At 36.6% G+C, this 16280-nt stretch overlaps 1 protein-coding gene across 1 annotated transcript in view; it reads left to right on the top strand.

Annotated features, from left to right (window-relative positions):
• MALRD1 (MAM and LDL receptor class A domain containing 1) overlaps positions 1-16280 on the top strand; it is a 269347-nt gene that overhangs the window by 61286 nt on the left and 191781 nt on the right. The window contains exons 15-18 of the mRNA XM_074574506.1: positions 6799-6951; positions 7111-7216; positions 8408-8775; positions 10535-10947. Coding sequence (XP_074430607.1) covers positions 6799-6951; positions 7111-7216; positions 8408-8775; positions 10535-10947 — 1040 coding nt within the window. The remainder of the gene's footprint in view (positions 1-6798; positions 6952-7110; positions 7217-8407; positions 8776-10534; positions 10948-16280) is intronic.

Below are 16280 nucleotides of genomic sequence, written 5' to 3'. Positions count from 1 at the left end.
GAAGGAGGAGGAAGGGAGGGACATTTGGAGTGATGGCGTTTGTCTTTCCAAATAACCGTTACACGTGATGGAGTCCTGCTTTCCTGGACATGGCTGAGCAGCTACCTGCCAATAGGAAGCTGTGAATGAAATCCTTGTTTTGCTTTGCTTCCATGCGTGGCTTTTGCTTTACTTATTAACCTAAAGCCACGAGTTTTCTCTTTTGCGCTTCTGGTTCTCTCCCCAGTCCCACTGAGGGGGGGAGTGAGTGAGCGGCTGCATGGTCCTGCTTGTCAGTTAGGGTTAAACCACAACAGTTAGGCATCACAAAACATAAACTTCTTGGTGTTAATGCAACCCACAATCCATGCATATACTTTATATTTTTTCCTAGGAAATTTGAGAGGGGTTTCTCAGATAAATAAAAATCAATTTGACTTTTAGCAGATAAAATCAATAATTACAGTTTCTATTTGTAGTCATGCTATATCTCTACAATTTTAGTATCCAGCCTTTCTTGGCTAGAGCATTTGGTGTCTAGCATTTTAGTTGTTTAGAGAAGCACAGAATGGTAGGGGTCAGAGGGACCCCTGGTGATCACGTAGTCCAACCCCCCTGCCAGAGCAGCTTCACCTAGAGCAGATTGCAGAGGAACGCATCCAGGCGGGTTTTGAATGTCTCCAGAGACGGAGACTCTACCACCTCTCTGGGCAGCCTGTTCCAGTGCTCTGCCACCCTCAAAGTAAAGAAGTTCCTCCTTATGTTTAGATGGAACTTCCTATGCTCAAGTTTGTGCCCGTTACCTCTTGTCCTGTCACTGGGCACTATTGAAAAGAGCCTGCCCCATCCTCCTGACACCCACCCTTTAAGTATTTATAAACATCCTCTCTCAGTCTTCTTTTTTCCAGACTAAAAAAAGATTTGTGTCCAAAATATACAGAGCTTTAAGTTAGGAAGTTAAATTAGGAAACTGCATTCTCTTTAATTAGGTAACTTTTTGATTAGCTAAACCCAGAAATAACTATTAGATGTTCACTAGGCAGAATATATTTCCTCTTGTGGGACAGAGTGAAGATGAGGAAAAAAATATGCTGTTACCATAGAATAGCTGAGGTTGGAAGGGACCTCTGAAGACTATCTAGTTCAACCCCCCTGCTTAAAGCAGAGTCCACTGGAGCAGAGTGCCTGTGACCTTACACAGTTGGGTTCTGAATGTCTCAAAGGACAGAGACTACACAACTGCTCGGGGCAACCTGTTCCAGTGTTTGACCACCCTTGCAGTACAACGACCACACCACCACCCAGTGTCTATTGCTTCTGCTCATTTCACTAAGCACCACTGAGAAGAATCTTTGCTTCTTTACTCCCTCCCTGTCCATGTTATTTATACTAAAATTCATATTAAACACTGTCCCTTTTTGATTTACTTAATGTTTATGTACTTTTCTCCACAGTGTGTTTAAACATCCTGTGTATTATTGGGTTATGATAGTCTGGATTGCTCTCTCATTACCCTTACACTTGGGTACTAGGATTTTGTTCTCTGACCAAAGAGTAACACTTCCAAACCAATAGTTTAATTAAAAACATTCTTAAATAGATTTAGTTTCATATAACCTCTCTTTCACTCCTCTGGGATAGCACTTAACTGGTAACTTTCAATCAAGAAAAATAAAATCTACTGTTTTCACTTCAAATATGGTCATTTGTATTTCAAAATGCCCTTTTAGCTATTCAGCCTGTGTTTTTATTTCAACACTTTATCTAAAAGTGAAGACAAATGTTCACTTAGGTATTTAACCAGTCCTAGATTGTCCTTAATCACAAACTTCTTATCTTTCTTTTTTTCTGTAATTATATGACTGAAGAAACTTTTATTATATGCAAATCTCACTTGCCCAGACTATACGTTAACAATGCCATGCTAAAGGTTACGCTATGGGGCCATTATAAGTATATGTATGGTGATCTTTGCTATAAATGTATTGCTTGCTTATAAATAATTGTTGTACAGCTGAGTTGGTTCAGTGCGTGTTAGTGCTGCAGCCTGTGGCATGGGAAACAGAATGTAGGTACGCAAATGTGTCTGCAAGTAGTTTGGCATGTTGACTTGCCTTTCAGCACATTGATCTGGTAGTCTAAAGCACTAGAATATCTCTTATAATTCTTCCAGAAATGGTATTTCACCATCTTTGTGCTTACTTCTTTCTTATTATCCACTACAGTATTCCGGTCACGACAGGATGGCAAAAATGTGGTGGCACCACTGTTAAATCCATTCTTGTACAATTGATTTCTACATTTTGTTATATATTTTCATGTAATTGGATGCAAACATTTCATTTTTCTTTTTTTTTTTTTTTCATTTTATTAGCTTGGCCAAGCACAGATGTTTTGTTGACTTTACCACCCACAACTGCTTGGTTCCTTTCATTGATATTAACATTTTTTTCTGTCTGCAGGTGATTGTATGCTCCTCAACCTTGTTAATCTAAGTTTTTCCTCTTGATGTGAGAACCAGGCAAGGATATTATATGAGCTTAAAATATGTTTCTAAATATTTTTCATTTAAATCTTTCTATTTTAAGGTTCGGCAAGATGATTTCCTTAGACGCTTGGATCCACCAAGTCCACCGAACAAGCAGGGTGTCCATGTAATTTTCTCATGTCCCAGCACCAATCCTTGAGTCATCTCTTCATTTTCATTACCTCTCAAATGTGTTTTTCTTTCTGGAAAGAAAGGACTGGAATAATTCAGTTGAAGATCTCCACTTCTCAATGTTTTTTTCTTAACGCAGTGTAGATTTCTGAGTTCCCAGTTCTTGCAAGAAATCATCTTTGTTACTTCTTATCATGTACAGGACTGTCAGTGAATTTGTTTGCTGCACTGACATCCTTTTTGATCTTAGAACCACATTCATGTTCTTGATCCTGACGCAATATGAGATTATTCTTTCTTCCAGGTTTCTAGTTGCATTTTACAAAAATACATATCCTGGACTAAAAAAAAAAATCTTTCAAATTTATTCTCATAAGTTGAGAAAAGTAAAAAAAAAGTTCTTCATGAACTGCTCCGGCATGGGTACCTTCCACGGGGTGCAGTCCTTCAGGAACACACTCTTCCAGCTTGGGTCCCCCATGGGGTCACAAGTCCTGCCAGCAAACCTTCTCCTGTGTGGGCTCCTCTCTCCACAGGGCAACAGATCCTGCCAGAAGCCTGCTCCAGTGAGGGCTTCCCACCGGGTCACAGCCTCCTTTGGGCTCCACCTGCTCTGGCATGGGGTCCATCTTGGAGCCAGCTAGCATTGGCTCTAGTGGACATAGGGGAAGTTCTAGAAACTTCTCATGGCAGCCACCCCTGTACTGCCCCTGCTACCAAACCCTTGCTGTGCAAACCCGATACAAATGTACAGTATAATTTCTAAGATATAATCCTGTGCATTTGGTGGAGTCTTAATGCTCACTTTTCCAACCTAAGAATTGTGATGAACTTCTGCTGTGGTTATAAGTTTTGGGGTGAAAATCTCGCATGCATATGTCCATCTCATATGCTTTCTACTCCTTCAATTCAGTCAGACAAATCAGTTGTTTTTAAAGGCAAGGCCAGGAACAATATCCAACTCACAGGGATAGTGCTTAAGTTCAAGGGGTGAAAAGATTGTCAGCTTGTAAATTGGAGAAGGGACCTGAGACTGGAATTGCATAAGCAACTGCGTTAGGATCGGTTTGTGGAAGTTAGATGGGGAAGAGATGGGACTAAAATGCCATCCACAGTGACAGGAAACCACCTTTATCTGTGAAGAATAAGGAATGGCTGCAGATGCTGCATTGCTTCAGCTTGCTGGTGTGGGAGAGAAGTAACCCAGGGTCTGGAGGAAGCCAGGGCAGGAAGGACTCAGGCTGCTGTGGGAAGGATTAAGACCAGCTGGTCAAAGAGCCAGCCAGTGTCAGGAGAGAGAACAGTAATGAAAGATAAAAAGTTTGGTAAGAGAGAATAAATTAAGGAGAGAACAGGAATGAGGGAGAGGGAGAGAACAGGATGGGGAGAGGTGATGCTTTGGGAGGGATGAGTGTAAAGTGAGGCAGAGAACTCAGACTGTGTTGAGAGGACCTGGAGCAAGGAGCTGTCTGGGGAAACAGACAGGCAAAGAGAAGAGGATTGGATGAGGAAAGACAATGAGGATTTCCAGCTTTCCAGTGAGACTAGGAATGAGATGAGAGGTCAAAGAAGGGCTATTGTGGAACAGGTGAAAGGGGAAATAGGCTGTGGAAAAGAAGACCATTAAGGAAAGGGCAAGAACATTTTTCTGCTGGAGACCTCACACACTTCCAGAATTCTTATAGAAACAAGAAGTCATGAATCCAACTTTTCGACTTCTGCTGGCAAATATCTATGTAATATTTTGGAGGAAAAAAAGGTATATTTCTTTGTGTAGCTGCTCCTATCTATTGTCTTGCAAATTATGCACTGTGACAACAAATTTTGCATGAATTTCAGTGCCAGAGAACTATAAGGCAAATAACAAGATGGCCTGAATAATGGCCACCAGATCTTATTTTTGTTTAGTTCAATAAAATCAGGAGCTTTCTCCTTCGGTTATATAGAAGGAGCATTCTGATGGAAATAAAAAGCCAAGCACTTGACACAGTACGGATGATGAAAAACATTTAAGAAAAACTAGCAATAAATTCCTCAAACATCTGAGGAGCATAAAGCCTGGCAGAGTCTGTAGGGCCAATTGATGGTTAAAGAGAGCATGTAAGAAAATAAGAAACAGGAGAAAGGCAGAAAGTAAAGTACTAGAGGGGAAGGCACATTAATTTGTCTATGTTCACTGTGAAAGAAACTGCGGAGGTACCTAAACCATAGCCTTTCTGTCCGGATAATCTGTCTGAAGTGCCAGTCAAAGAGGTTATGGGACAATTACGTAATTGAAGTGTTACCAAGCACCAAGAATCAAGTGTATTTCACCCAGGCTCTACCGGATTGCTCTACTCTTGTATCTTCCCTAGGTGTTAAATACTTGGTTTGAGATTCGGTTGAATGTTTCAGGGTTATTTTGTCTCAATGTATTCATCCACACTTAAGTTAAATGTGTGGTCTGTTGCATCCTTGCTTTTGTGTTTTGTCCCTGTTACAAGTTACATATGCAGGAAGCCTGGGCTCAGACTTAACAGTTTTATCTTGTTTATTTGCCTCTTTTTGTGTTATCATCTGTGTCCAAGGTTTATCATATTCTTTGTTGCTGTTCTCCTGGGAATACGGGACAGTTTCTCCTATGGAGCAAAAAAACAAATCAGAAATAGCTTTCCTTACTGTTATGTTACGTAGGTCAGTGGCTTGTCAGTGTTTTCCATCATGTCTAGGTCATTGAATGTTTGTACGTATTTTTTATCTTCATTTATTTCTATCAAAACATTCTATCCAAGAATTTCTTCCTTCTGGTTTTTTTGGTCATATTTGATCTACATCATCTTATCATTGACATTTCTGATGCGCATACACCATATGTATAACAAACGTATTTTCTTTGGTCTTTTAAACGTTATTTGGTCTTCCACACTTGTGGAATGATGTATACTTTTTTAAGCAACATCAATAACTGTGCATTTCTGTGTGCTTTGCTTAATAATCCACAAAATCTTGCATTTTTAGAAGCTGTAACCAACAATAATACTAACTTGCCTGGTTAATAATTTTTTCATTCTTTCTAATAAATGATTTATAACTTAATGTGACACACTTCTTAAGGAAGAACTAAAAGAAAGACAAAACAAAACAAGGAAACTGCCATATCTTCCATCAATAAACATTCATGCAATCCCATTTTCCAAGAAACTTCATTTGATTCTGAAATGTATGATTTCTATACCATAATGCTATGGCCACTGGGAGTTGTGATAAAGACGTTATAACGGTAGGATTCTGACAGTCATGTCTGAATATTTGTTTACTTGTTCTATGTAAATAATTAATAAATTATTGCTTAAAAATTCTTGAAATAATTTTCTTAATGTTTTCCATTAAAAGCTTGTTATAATTACTCAATCTCATTTTGTGATTTAATGAGGACCTTTTAAAGTGCATAAAAGAGAAATCTGATGTTTCTTCATTTTAACATAATAAATATTTGTCAATTTACATTCATTCAGACATGACACCCTTCCACTCCTTTCTTTCCTTCATTTTGTATTATACACATTTTGTAAAATGTCAGCGCTCTTTTAAGTGTAGAATTGAAGAAAGCTGCTGAATATATTTTTCAAATCTCTTTCTCTACAGTAGTTTGTGTTTCAGAGATTTCCTCCTTCTACCGATATCATAGTCTCAGTAATGCCTGATATTTAACTTCATTCTTATAACTGGAGGATTTCGTTGTCATTATCGTACTTGCTGAAATTCAGGAAATAAGGGATTTTATTTCCTGCTCCAACGTAGATTCCCTAAAAGATCTTGCAAAAGGCTTGTTACTGCTTTGTGTGCTCTGTGTTCCTGCTCTGTAAGATGAGGATCGTGAGGCCTGTTGTCAGCGCCTCCTTGCCTGCTTTGCGAGCTTTGGCTGCAGTGCCTTTAGGGGGAAGGACTTGTTTTACTGAATACATTGCCTGTAACGATGGCTGATTGTTCCTGTGGGAATGCTCTTTTATCCGTTATGAAACAAATACCTCATCTTGTACCCTGTCTCCCCACACCCCTTTCGTAGACTTCTTCCTAGAACATCGGTGACATATTAGAAACATTTTATTCCCTTTTCATACCGCAAAGCTTGTTTAGTAATGTCACGTACAGAGATAAAATGATGTCTCTTTCCTCATCAGCTGCTGTATGTGACTTTGAAAGAGAGAGCTGTGGTTGGACTGAAAGTGTAAATGCAGATGGCTTTGACTGGGTGAGAAGTTCCAGTAGTGCTCTTGCACCTGCTTTTCAGAAGCAAGCTCCTCCGCAGGATCACACCTACAACAAATCTGAAGGTAAGACAAGCCAAGCCTAGAAACAGGGAAGTGGTATAGATATACCTGCTCTTCAATCAGATTTAAAGTGGAGGCCATGAATGCTTTAAAAACCTTTGGAAACACTTTCTTTCTTCAGCCTGAAAAGGTTTTGTTTGTTTGTTTGTTTTATTTTGATAGGTCATTTTATGTTCATCCTGAAAAACAGCAGCAGCATTTCGCAAATAGCGCAGCTGCGAAGCCCAAAGTTCAGGCAAACTGGACCAAATTGCACATTGTCCTTTTGGTATGTAATCATTTATATTTAAAATTCATGGGTCACCTCACATTGATTCTCTTGGACTGAAACTGAGATTATAGTTTGCAATAGACACGCCTTCCTCTACAGTATTTATTTCTTCATATTCTTTGATCATATAATCTTCATTATGAACAATATGCAGAAATAAGCTGAAACAATGGGAGAACAGAACTGAAACAGGGGATGAATTTGAGCAAAATTATATTAAAGGATTGTGTCTGCATATACATAGACAAATACCAGTCATTAAGTAAATTTGAAAATGTTGTGGAATTTTGTTCAAGAACAGAAAATCATCCAAAAATCTAGTAGCTCCTTGAGTTACCTACAATATCCAAAATCATCTTTAAGTGAAAGATCCAGTGCAAGAATTGGAGCTTTTCTTCCAGTCCTTTCTTTATATACATAGAAAAACCCCAAACCTTTCTGTTGTTGTCATGTCTCTGGTTTTGTGCAATCTTGTCAAAGAGGGACAGAAAAAGTAAATCATGATAATTTATTTACTAAAGTAAAAAGTGGCACTGCTTTTTAAATAAATGTTTGGCCTGACTATAATATTATTAAGTGCAGTTTACATTTGCCATAGTAAGAGGCAATGGCTTTTTGTCAGAGACTCAAGAATTCAAGTTGGAGTATAGGTCCGGAAATTACAAGTTGTTGGTTCTGCTCCTGGTTCTGTTCCTGGTTTTGTTGCATGATTGCTCACCGAAATATTTATGATTTTTAAATGTTTTGAGATCCTCCAAAAATGCTGTGAAAATGCAGCATGTTAACAATAACTAACATAGATACAGGTGCTTTTGCATTCAGTAAGTGTTCTGTTTTTCCCTCCTGAAACCTTACAATTTTGTGTTGAATTAAATTCATTAAACACATATTATGCATCTGAGTGAGCAGCGCTCATTTCTTAATATGAAAGCAAATATTTCTTTTCAGTAGTGGGTTATAATTTAATTAAGTGTGCTTCTTCTCTCATAATCTTCAATTCTTGAAATGAGCCCTGGACTGATGCAGCAGCCTACCCTACCATTGTACAGAAAGTGGATTGAATTAGGGGTAAACTGGAAATAGGCATTGTGCACTTCCTATATTTCACAGAGCTATGACAGAAAAGCCTTTATACTTGATGTGGTCCATTCTCATTATTTGTACCCTTAACTGTTTTTATCATTTCAGGTATTACAATTATGGACAGTCAGTTGGAGCAGCAGAGATGCAATTGCTTGTGGATGGGCTGAAACAGCCTACTGTCCTTTGGAGGGCATATTACAACATGGGAAATCAATGGTTGAAGGCAGTCATTCAGCTTGGACGCCTTCCACGTCCTTTCCAATTATCACTTGATAAAATCAGTCTGGGTTTTTATGACGGCGTCTCAGCAATTGATGATATTACATTTGAAAATTGTGCTCTTCCACCTCCAGCATTAAGTTGTGAAGGTCCCGGTCGTTTCTGGTGCAGAGACACAAAAGCGTGTATTGACAGTTTATTGGTCTGTGATCTTGTGGATAACTGTGGGGATGGATCAGATGAAGACAACTGTAGTAAGTACTTTCCATCATTGCTTACTTTATGTCAAACCAAAACTTACTTGCCAAATTCAGCCCTGGAGTAAAAAAGCTCAGTACTGTTAAAGCCTATCAATGTCACAGCCAGTTATGATTCAACTGAATACAGTTATTTTTGAAACAGACTCTGAAAATTTTTAACTTGAATGCATATGATGAGTTACAACTGAGGATAAATGTAATTCAATCTCCGTTATTCGAGAGAGTCATATCTTCTTTAACTTTTGTAAAACGTACATATGCATTACAAGTTTATTTTAAAAGAGAGAATTCAAAGTCTGCCAGATGACTTAGGTTAACACGCTGTCTTTGATTATGCTGACGGAAGTACAGTGGAAGACCTATATGGACTGAGAGGAGTGTGTGTCCTTTATCTTTTTATGACCTGTAACTCTTTCTACCTAGAAAATGTAAAAATATCTGTACTAGAAGACATTCATCATGCTGGGCATAATTGTTCCTTTCAGAGAAAGAACTTGTAAGAACTGAAGCGAACTATGGGTCATTCACGTTTTTGACGTTCACCTTGCAGTGCTGAAGGTTGCTGTTGATGATTTTCTCCCCGAAGCATTCATTCATCAATTTTAAGAACTCAAGAACATTAATATAAAATAAAATTAACTAGCAGTTTCTTTATCACATTCTGAGGTAACTAAATTATGCAGATCTCAATGAGTTTGAGAAACAGGGGACACCTTACATGCTTGAGGGGACAGAAGCCTACACTGATATTTGCTGAATATCAACTTAAAACTGATCTGAATTTAAAAGAAAGTGAAAGCTTTTCGGCCTACCTCAGTTTTCCCACTTGTAAAATGTCTATCTTCTTAATAACCCATTTTTGAAGTTTATAGTAAAAAAGTATTATATGACTTGCAGTTTTAAACATCATAAAAAATGATAGCTTAATTAAAAAAAAGCAATTGGCTATTATGTCAGTTACTGTTTATGAAGAGCAGATGCAAAGATGAAATGCAAGTTTTCCACCTCTGATACACCTTTTATTTTTTACATTGGAAGCAATTGGTCTAATCAATATATTTTGCCTTGGTGTCAAATAATAACGTGTATTGTGTTATAAATGCCACTCTTGACTTTAGCTTCGATAAAGCTACCAAGCTACTATTATTAAGGATAATAAAGATCCCATTTTTAGGGATTTTTTTTTTTAGGACAACCCATTTTTAGGACTACTTCTGTCATGCAAAAACATGTTAGGTCACTTATTACAAACACCTACAAGACTATCCTGTTGTTTATTTCATCCAATTAACCTCAGTTTTTAAATCCTTTGCTCAGTTAAATTTCAGTTAAAGAACCTTGCATGCTTTAATTATAAAAAATTCATAAAGTTAATAATTTTAATAACAAAATGTTCTTCACCATTCTGCTTATTCAATAAGTTTATTATGTACAGTTTGCCAGATATATATTGAAAGAGGAGGTAATTAAGTAAAAATTTATTTTATTTTATTTTATTTTATTTTATTTTATTTTATTTTATTTTATTTTATTTTTTTATTTTTTGTCCAGGCAAGTGTATATTTATTCTTCAGAGGTGAATTTTTGCAAGGAGAAGATATGTGTATTTCTTTATATTAGAAAGAAATTATCGCAAGAAGACAAAGATTTTTATTTTTTTTTCATTATGCTAGAAAGTTAATGAATGCATATTAAAACACAATTACCTTTTCTTTCTGCTTTCGCTTGACAGTCTGTTCTGTTTTCATTTCAGACCCTGACCTACAGTGTAACTTTGAAAACGGGCTGTGCAATTGGGAGCAGGACGTTGAGGATGACTTTAACTGGATGAGAATACAAGGCCCAACCCCCACGGTTAATACAGGCCCGTTGAAGGATCACACGACGGGCACAGCCAGGGGACACTACCTCTACATGGAATCCTCCGAGCCACACCAATTTCAAGATAAAGCAATTTTGCTTAGTCCTCTCTTCAGCCCTTCTGGCAACAGAACCTGCGTTTTCCGCTTCCATTATCATATGTTTGGAACGCAAGTTTACAAGCTGTCAGTCTTCCAGAGAACTGTGAGTAACACCAAGGGATGGCTGTTGTGGTACAAGTTTGGAAATCAAGGAAACCGATGGATCAGGCAGACACTCTACATCAGCAGCTTTAAGCCGTTTCAGGTATGATCCTTCTGGGTTGCGAAGTGCTTATTTGTTGCCATGTAAAACACTGTGAGTATGTAAATGACTGTGCAATCTCAAAGCTATTTCTAACTGTCTGATCAAATTGACTTTGAAATACATTTGTAGGGTTTTCTTGAGGAAATATGTCTGGAATATTTATTTTTTGTGGAATTTACTTTTCCCCCTAAAACACATGATTACAACGTTTTGAGTAGGAACATGGGGTATTTAAAGTAGGCGCTATTTTTGTTTTCAAGCATGTGGTGAAACAAAGTTATCTGAATCTGCTACGGAAGAGCTTGGCAAAATTTTGATTCATTCATGGAAAAAGGACTATTAAAAGGAATATCCTTTTCTATGCCTTATTTTTCCAGTGTTACATGTTAATCTTTCATTCTACGTCAGAAAAAATATCAGTTCAAAATATTTGGGTGCAATGCTAGGCCAACAGTCAAATATCATTTGGAGAAAGATATGATAATAGTAAGTCACAGCTACAAATCTTGATTTATTTTCTCACTTTTTAAAAATTGTGCGTGTTGTTTACATTTCACTATGTGTGGACTGTTTATTCTGGTTGGACTAATGAACCTGCAGGTTTATTAGAGAAGGCATTAGTTCATGTGACTGCCAACTGGTCACAAAATTAACTTAATTCCACCCCTCCGCCCCAGCCCCAAATATATTATAAAAAGAATCCCTTCCTTTTAAATCTGATATAAAGTAATATTTCCTTTAGACTGTCCCACATTTGTTTCCCAAAAGATTAGTTTTAGGTGGAGAGAAGGTCTAAATGTTACTTTTGGAGGAAAGGCCTTAATATTACTGCGATTGCATGGAGGCACCTGGAAGGATAGTGTTCATTTTTTGCAAAGACCCTTTATAGAAATATAAAAAAGTATCAACATAATGCTAACAATGAATAGCAAATCCCTCAAATTCACATTTTCAGTTTATTTACTGGCATGGGAAGCTGACTTTGGGAGCATATACACAATCGTACCTATACACTAACACTATTAGGAAAAGGAGGAGTTTGCAGACAAAAATTCAAAGCAGCCAAGAAAGATACTTGAGGACGCCTGGAAAGGCAGATCCCATTTTGAAAGTGGGGAATTCTATAGCTATGTAGGGCCTCTAATCGAATGCTCTGGCAGAAGACTTCTTTTGCTCATACCAGCTCCCACTAAACTTCAGAGTCTTAAATTTCTCAGTAAATCTTTTTTCCAGCTGCCATCAAACCGTGGCTGAAGTTTGTTGCTGTTACATCGGATGTTTTACATCAGAATGTTAAATGTGACATCAGTGAGCAGAGCAGGAATAGCTGGATGAGTGAAAAGGGAAATGTAGAGGTAACTTTTTTAAATGAAAGGAATGCAGTTCTCTGAGACAAAATTAGGCATTTCTCTCAAATACTAAAGCTGACAAGTAACAAAAGCTATCCAAAATACATGTTTATAAAAATGTTCTGGCTTTAGTGATACAGAGTTTCTCTTTGAATCCAAACTGCTATGACACACAAATCTGCAAAGGATTTAAAAAATCTGCAAGAAATTATACTTTTTTTTTTTGTACAAATTTTAGGTTAAGAATATATTCCTTTTAAAGATGTTCCTTTTTACTATATCAGACACTTGTTTCAACATGAAAAATAATAGGCTGATGAGTATACTTGTCATTTTAGTTGATCTACATTTATTTTAAACTCCCAGAGAAGTTTGCCTACAGATCTTTTCCTTAAAAGTACATTTGAAAAGGTAGTAAAATAACAATCTGTCCATGGTAGCCTACTTATATTGATGATGAATAGTGTTTGCTTTTATCTTCCTTGAATAATCATAATACTTGAAATAGTTTTTGCTCAGAAGAAAGGGCAAAGATTCTATTTTAATATCTCAGATAAATGTTGCTGTGTTAGCTGGCTCTCTTCATTCAAATTTCTGTGGATACAGAAAAAGGAAATGGGGATATCAAACGAACAGTGGCAAAATTCTGTGTTACAATCCTTTTGAGTAGTATAGTCTCCTTTTAGTCATGATGTAAATCACATATCTACAGTGTCAGCTATACGATACCTAGGGCAACTTTAATATATTGCAAATCATATTATTAAAAAAAAAAAAAAAAAGAAAAAGAATGACCTTTGCCCCAATCCAATTCACTTTTTTCTCATCTACAATATGTATGTGTACCTCTGTAAACAGATGATTACATATATTTGATACTCCAAAGTATAAGTGATACATAAAGAAGTCTAATATTCTGTGATGATTTTATAATGATCAGTCTACATTTTTTAAGTTGTCTGTTATGAAACTTAAAAATGCAAATGCACTGTTTAAGTACAAATTAATTATTAATGCTATATTAAGTATAGATGCTAAAACTTCTAATACTTTGGGTATCATATATAAACCATTACATCTCTCTTCAAATGTAAAACTTTCTCCCTTGAAGTGTGAAAAACAAGGACCAAAATCAAGAGAAAATAAATAATGAAAATTTATTTAAAAATACTAGCTTATGGATGCTTATATGCAAAATAAAATTGCAATTCAGTGGATATAAAATGCATTTGATATTTTCCTATTTTACAAGTGGTTAAGAAAAGTAAACAACCAAATCCTCTGTAATAATTTTGCTCTTATTATCAATTAGGTATTAGCTTAGAAAGTAATGGAATATTGATTGAAAATTAGAATGACACATTTGCTATGAATGTAGAATAGCAACATGTTCTACAAATACAAGCCAACCTACTTTCTTCAGCTACTATTTTTAGCATATGTTGTACTATTTTGATGTTCTCAGTATAGAATCCAAATTGTTTGTATTTTAAGGGCCTGATTCTGAAACATGTGTGCCTGAGTATATTGATAATGGTGCAAATTAGATTTCTCAAGCTCCTGAACAGCATTTTAAACCAGATATAATGGTCTGGAATATGACCAAACATTGGAAGACAGACAGCTGAAGCACAGCGGATCCCTTTCCCTTTGATTTGTACATTGCTATTTGTACCTTTGAAACTCTAATATGTTGGTTTCGGGTATAGTGGTTGCACTATTTGTTGCTCATGACTTAAGACAATTTTATATATTCAAAAGTTTTGTCAGTTTTGGGAAAAAATACATTCTATCCTGAAATGTACCTCTGTTTTGTAAAAGCAAAATGTGCCTTGTATCTTCACAGTCTTCTGATGTTCTGAATATCCCCATATCTTATTCAGGCCGACCTATCAAAGCATAAGTGCTGATCGGTCCTATTTCCGATGTTCTCTTATAAAGGGCTTAGGTGGCATTTTACTGTGGGTTGTAAATGTATCAAAAAGAATTAACTTAGCTGTCTTCTAAAATCCTTTTGTCTTGCTTGGTGTTACATAGTATGGTGTGAATTGTCTCTTGCAGCTTCTGAGAGGTAGAAATGGCCAATACATCTGTAGGTACAGCTTTTTCGGTGGTTTTTTTTTTTTGGTGGTTGTTGTTGTAAATCGTAGAATCCCAAGGGATTCCCACATGCTATCTCCCTTTTAAGTTCCTCATAGTATCTGATGCTGCAGCCACCTGGTGCTGAACTGGGAGACATTCCCTGTTACAGTCACTGGGCATCATTTCTAGATCAGAAAGCAGGAAACATCTTTGGGAATCACCAGGGTCCCCTTACCCTTGCAGACATGAAGCAATGAAGGGCAGCCTTCAGGAAGGCTTTGTTTTACTTTGCTACAACAGGATATTCACCAGGTGAAGCATCACAACTTCAGTCATCGGTCCCAACTTAAACAGACAGCCACCTTGGAAGTTTTACCCCTAACAGCCGTTAGCTGTCTGTTGAAGAGGAAGCCGTGGGTCGCTTCCAAAAAAATCCCTGACAAAATAAACGTATTTCACAATACTTTGGATGAAAGAGAAAATTAGTTCAGAAATTATTTTCTAAGTTAGTCACAGCACTAATAATGTATTATTTGTGATCTGTGACAATATCAGCAAACATAATATCAGTTGTATGGCCGTTCAAGTGGTAAGGGTGAAGTGTTAGTCATTATTAGTTCCGACACATGAATCCTCAAGTATACTTCTTGAATGGTGTTAAATCAAGAACCTACTTTATTTTTTAGCAGCAAAATTTGTCTAAAGACAGATAAGAATCTAGAGGAAGTTTTCTTCTTTTTGGAGACACTAGATTAAGGTGATTTGTCCTTCAACACATTCATTTAAATCTTCATTTTTCATCTTTTCTTTTCTATTATGGAGATATAGGGCATGTTATACTTTTTCTCTACAAAGATTTTCAAATTCAAATGCAAATTAGCTCACTCGGAACATGTTTTATTTTCAGTTACTCTTATCTTTTAGCCATGGAATTAGTTGTGGAGGCGCGTAATCACAGTTGGGTTTTTAACCTTCTAGGTTAACCTTATAGGGCTGCGTTAGGTTTTACTTAATTATACCCACCTACTTCTTATATTATGGTTTTGGTATAATCTTGACATAAGATGGGTTCAGTGTCAAATACATGAGTAGTAAATATATATTATTTGCATCCAGGCTCTTACCATTCATCTAAAAAGAGAGACAGGAAGGGATAAAAACTGTAATTAAGGTACTACTAGGTAGCTGGTCACAATCACATAAGCAGTACCTACCTTCTCACTCTCCCTTTTCATTCCTCAGTGAGATGAGATAGTGATTCTTCTTTGTGGATTCTGATGAGCTGTTCTGTAATAAGTGAAACAAGATCACAAAGCTCGCTCTTTGATTATTTCTTCAATTCTAGCTGTTTCTTGCAATTACTTTTCTGAGCAGATTGACAACCCCCCTCCATTTCTGTAATGAAAAACTCAGGGTTCTAGTGAAAAAAGGGCTTTTTGGCATAATTCTAATTTACAAACTATTTTTAAAGTGGTTTTCAGTTCTCTTAAAAAAAAAAAAAGGTCTGTGCTATGGCAAATTGTGAGGTTTCAGAATTTAATGTTTTTATTTCATGCATCTTTAGTGGTGATAATTATATTTCATACATGAATAATACAGCAGGACTTGTTATAGCAGACTAAATACCCTTTGTATCAATTTAAGAAAAAATAATGACTTGCTAGGCTTCCTCATCAGCTATAATATCCTTGAAGTAAGAAAATTTCAAATTTCACTTCCTACATAACAAGCATCAGAACTATTGATATTACAGGTTCTAGATCTCATATCACATTTCATAGCATCCCTGAGAGAAATTTTCAGTGGGGTTTGTAACATCAGTGATTTTGTAGATCGACAGAATTGTGGGAGTTTTTCAGTCTTTTCTTACCATTAACTGATAAGTGTCAGGTTGAAATTCTG

The sequence above is a fragment of the Larus michahellis genome, chromosome 2 (assembly GCF_964199755.1).
Source record: "Larus michahellis chromosome 2, bLarMic1.1, whole genome shotgun sequence".
Lineage (NCBI taxonomy): Eukaryota > Metazoa > Chordata > Aves > Charadriiformes > Laridae > Larus > Larus michahellis.
This window is presented reverse-complemented; position numbering and strand designations above follow the sequence as displayed.